A 3,999-nucleotide genomic window follows, 5' to 3' on the forward strand; every position below is an offset into this window, starting at 1 on the left:
AAAAAAAAAAAAAAAAGAGAAACTCTACCTTAAATCAATGGTCCCAAGTGAAGAATGTCACGAGCACACTCCCACCCCAGAGGCAGCAGTCCTCCAGTATTCTGCATATGGAACTATGGTCCACGCTGCTTTCCAGTCCCGCATCAAGTCGGCCAAGTTTGGCTTCCATTCCTTCTTTGGTAGGAATTGTTCTTTGCCTGTCCAGAAGGAATCTCCACTCCTCCTCCAGGGGCAAGTAGGTTTTGTCAGATGCAAGAGAGATGAAAACAGTTTGCAGCTTTCCCCACAACACTCTAAGGCATTGAAACCCTTCAAAGAGGGGAACCTAGGGTGAGTGGGCAGGGTTTTACCCCTGTCCCCAGTTACTTCCCGCTTGCCTGGGCTTCTTACCGGGACTTGCGTGAGCTCTACTCAGTTCTTCTCCAGGTACAGACTTTTGGATCTAAGAGGTACATCCTTAACTAAGAAAGTAAGTCCCCTTAACTGAGACTTTCCAAAAATGACACACTAATTCACACACAGCCTTTAAGAATTTATAAAATGGGGCTGGAGAGATGGCTCAGTGGTTAAGAGCACTGACTGCTCTTCCAGAGGTCCTGAGTTCAATTCCCAGCAACCACATGGTGGCTTATAACCACCTGTATTGGGGTCTGATGCCCTCTTCTTGTGTATCTGAAGAATGCAACAGTGTACTCAAACAGAATAGATCTTTTTTTAAAAAGAATTTGTAAAATAACCCTACACAACGAACTACAGGAGGTTAAGGAATGTTGAAACAGATGCAAACAGTCTTCCCCAGGAACAGCATAATTTAGTTATCCAGTTTCAAATGGCAGCCCTGAAAACATACATTCAAGTCACATTATACAGCCTGGGAAGTATTTAGAACCTAGACAGACACTCATGCATGTATGAATTTGAAAAGAGCACGGAGGAGCATACGAAAGGCCGAGAGGTCGGAAGGGAAGAGGAAATGACATGATTATCTTGAAGTAAGATGTTGGTGTGGCGATATTAGCCACGTTTCTCTTGTGCTCTGAAGAGGCGGCAGTCTCCTTTTTCTCTTTGGAGCTTCCCATTCTTTGAGATTCAGTTTGTTTTGTAAGCTCACTTTCAGTTGTTCAACACGGGGTAATTTTATTGACTGCCTCGCTTTTTCCCTGGTTAATGGTAATGACACTCTCAAGGCCTGCCACAGCGTCTTCAGAAGCAGAGCTGAATTCCAAAGTCGCTCCTCCCTTCTTTCTCAAGTTGTTATTTTTGCCAGCGCATCTGCCACCACCTGTAGATGCTTCTGTATTCTGTGGCGGACCTTAACCCCACAAAAAGTTGTCTCGGTCATCATAGGAGATTTGGTTCACATTCACATAAATATCAAATAAGCCATCAGATCCTCTCATACACTATAAATTACCCTGTATTTTACTTTTAATACCTAATACAGGGCAAATAGTCAATTAAAATTCTTGTCAGTCAGGGAATAATGACAAAAAATCTGTGCATAGTCAGAATTGATGGGATGTTTTCAACTCTTTTGATGAGGAGCTAGATGAATAAAAGTATGAAGGACCAACTATGTCCTATTGCTTCATTATATAATCCCGTATACCACATCAAATAACACGTACTCACAACTGAAGGGGATGCTATGTATGACGTGTCCATGTTTTCTGACTACAAATGCCCTCGAAGTGTAAGGAGCAGAGGGAGAAGAGAGTCAAGCATTTGAAGGCGAGCTAGGGGACCATGTTTGTAACTACCAGTTTCCATCTGTAATCTGCATGGGAAATGTGTCTGCAATACCGAACAGGTTCAGAGAATAATAAATGAATGAGAAAGATACATCCTAATCCAATCTTCAATTAAGCTCTAAGAAAAGCTGAAATAAATAGCAAACTATGAATACATAATTCCTTATTATTTATTCTCCTCTTACAAAAGACACTTGGACAAATAAATATAAAATGGCATATGTCATATTTAGAAATGGCCAAGGACACACCTTGGTACTCCTCACAGGAATACACTAATACAATCTTCAGATGCACACTCCTCCTCCCCATCGCCAACCTCTTTAATTTTAAAAAAAAAAAGTCAATTATTTTAATTCTCCACAATTTTTAACAATGAATTATCAAAATAAGTAATCTAACACTACTCAGAGACAAAGACATTTAAATGAAAAGATTTAAAAAATACATGTGTGTACAAATACACACAATATGTTGCCTAGAAACTCCAACTAATGAATAATACAAGGTTAATTTCATAGGTGACATGTCACAACTCTCCATAAGTGTGAATAAACACCAGAAAGCCCACAGCCAAGAGCCAGAGTAGCACATCAGCATGCAGTCAGCATCTTATGACGGCAGGTCACACAGGTCATCGGGGCTCAGTGATGGCCTTACAGTCAGCCTCTTCACAGTGAAGATGATGCTTCAGGCCGGATGCAGACTACGTCCCCTCATGGGACACACATACATCACTGCTGACATAAGCTCCAGAGCACATCTCTCTCTGGAGTAGGAACTTGAAAACCGACAGTATAAATAGGAGTTGAGCGGAACCTGCCTGCAGCAATCTTTTATTTTCCTTTAAGGCTACAGAAAATCTGTGCATAAGCAAGGAAACTAATTCTCATAATAAAAATACCCCTACAAATAGCCAAGGTATCCCGTCAGGTTCCACATGAAGAGAGAGTATGCTGTATCACATTTTATTCTGAGGGCATACTTTGTGAGTCCACAGGGTTAGGATCAACTCTTTCTGGAAATACTAGCTTCTCACAAACTGCTTCCTTAATTGGTAAATACTGTGATATTTCATTAGGTTCCGTGAAGAGGGAAGGTGGAACATGCTAGGAAAAACATAAAATCGTATTAGTATATGCTCAGTTATGGCTCACATAATTTCTGAAACCTTCTAGTGTAAGAATCAGGAAGCATGCTAATTTCAGCCCTGGAAACACTCCACGAAAGGAGGATCATTAAGTGCTCCCCCAAACCACAGCTACTTCCCATTACTCAATCGTTCAAAGGTGTGGCTGATCTTCAAGAAACTTGGTGTCATATAATGTACAGTGCTACTGTAAGTGCTGAAAGAATCCCACACATGTTTCTTTTTAATGTTTTTGTTGTTGTTGTTTGTTTGTTTTTTTGTTTGTTTGTTTTTCGAGACAGGGTTTCTCTGTATAGCCCTGGCTGTCCTGGAACTCACTCTGTAGACCAGGCTGTCCTCGAACTCAGAAATCCACCTGCCTCTGCCTCCCAAGTGCTGGGATTAAAGGCGTGCGCCACCATGCCTGGCTAGAATCCTACACATTTTGATCAAATCCCTCCCTAGTTTCTGTTACTTGAGTAACTTGAAAGTTCAATCTTTAGATGAATGGGTGGGATTAGTGGGATACAAGACTTAAAATGAATTATTAAAATTTAACATCTAAACACTTAAAATTTAAGTATTTACCATTAAATTAGCAATTTTGCTCTCTCTGGATGTATATTCTCGTAACATGTAGGTCTTGTCAGCCTATATTTAAAAATACAAAAATTACAATATATTTATATATTTTTTTAACAAAATCCTCCCTATAAAACATACACATAAACAAACAAACAAAAACATCCTTTTGTACAGTTTTCAGTTTTCCCATATAAGACTGTTTTGTTATGTTTTGTTTTGTTTTGTGAGACAGGGTTTCTCTGTGTAGCCCTGGCTGTTCTGGAACTCACTCTGTAGACCAGGCTGATCTCAAACTCAGTCATTTAAGACTTTTAAGGTTAGGTTAAAAGAAGTGCATTTTGTGAGGCATTGTGGTGCATGCCTTTAATCCCAGCACACTAGGAAGGCAGAGGCAGGCAGATTTCTGTGAGTTTGAGGCTAGCCTAGCCTACACAGTAAGCTCTAAGACAGCCAGGAATATGAGAGAGAGAGAGAGAGAGAGAGAGAGAGAGAGAGAGAGAGAGAGAGAGAGAGAGAGAGAGAGAGAGAGAGAGA

The 3,999-nt window shown here is 40.5% G+C and overlaps 1 protein-coding gene across 1 annotated transcript in view; it reads right to left on the bottom strand.

Annotated features, from left to right (window-relative positions):
- Positions 1 to 1,901: 1,901 nt before the first annotated feature.
- The window catches only part of Tiprl (TOR signaling pathway regulator), a 21,472-nt gene continuing 19,374 nt past the window's right edge, over positions 1,902 to 3,999 (bottom strand). Inside the window, exons 6-7 of the mRNA XM_021198274.2 lie at positions 3,469 to 3,531; positions 1,902 to 2,860 (exon numbers count right to left, since the gene is read on the bottom strand). Of these exons, the coding sequence (XP_021053933.1) occupies positions 2,720 to 2,860; positions 3,469 to 3,531 (204 nt within the window). The 3' untranslated portion in view covers positions 1,902 to 2,719. The remainder of the gene's footprint in view (positions 2,861 to 3,468; positions 3,532 to 3,999) is intronic.

This window comes from Mus pahari, chromosome 5, assembly GCF_900095145.1.
Source record: "Mus pahari chromosome 5, PAHARI_EIJ_v1.1, whole genome shotgun sequence".
In the NCBI taxonomy this organism is placed as follows: Eukaryota; Metazoa; Chordata; class Mammalia; order Rodentia; family Muridae; genus Mus; species Mus pahari.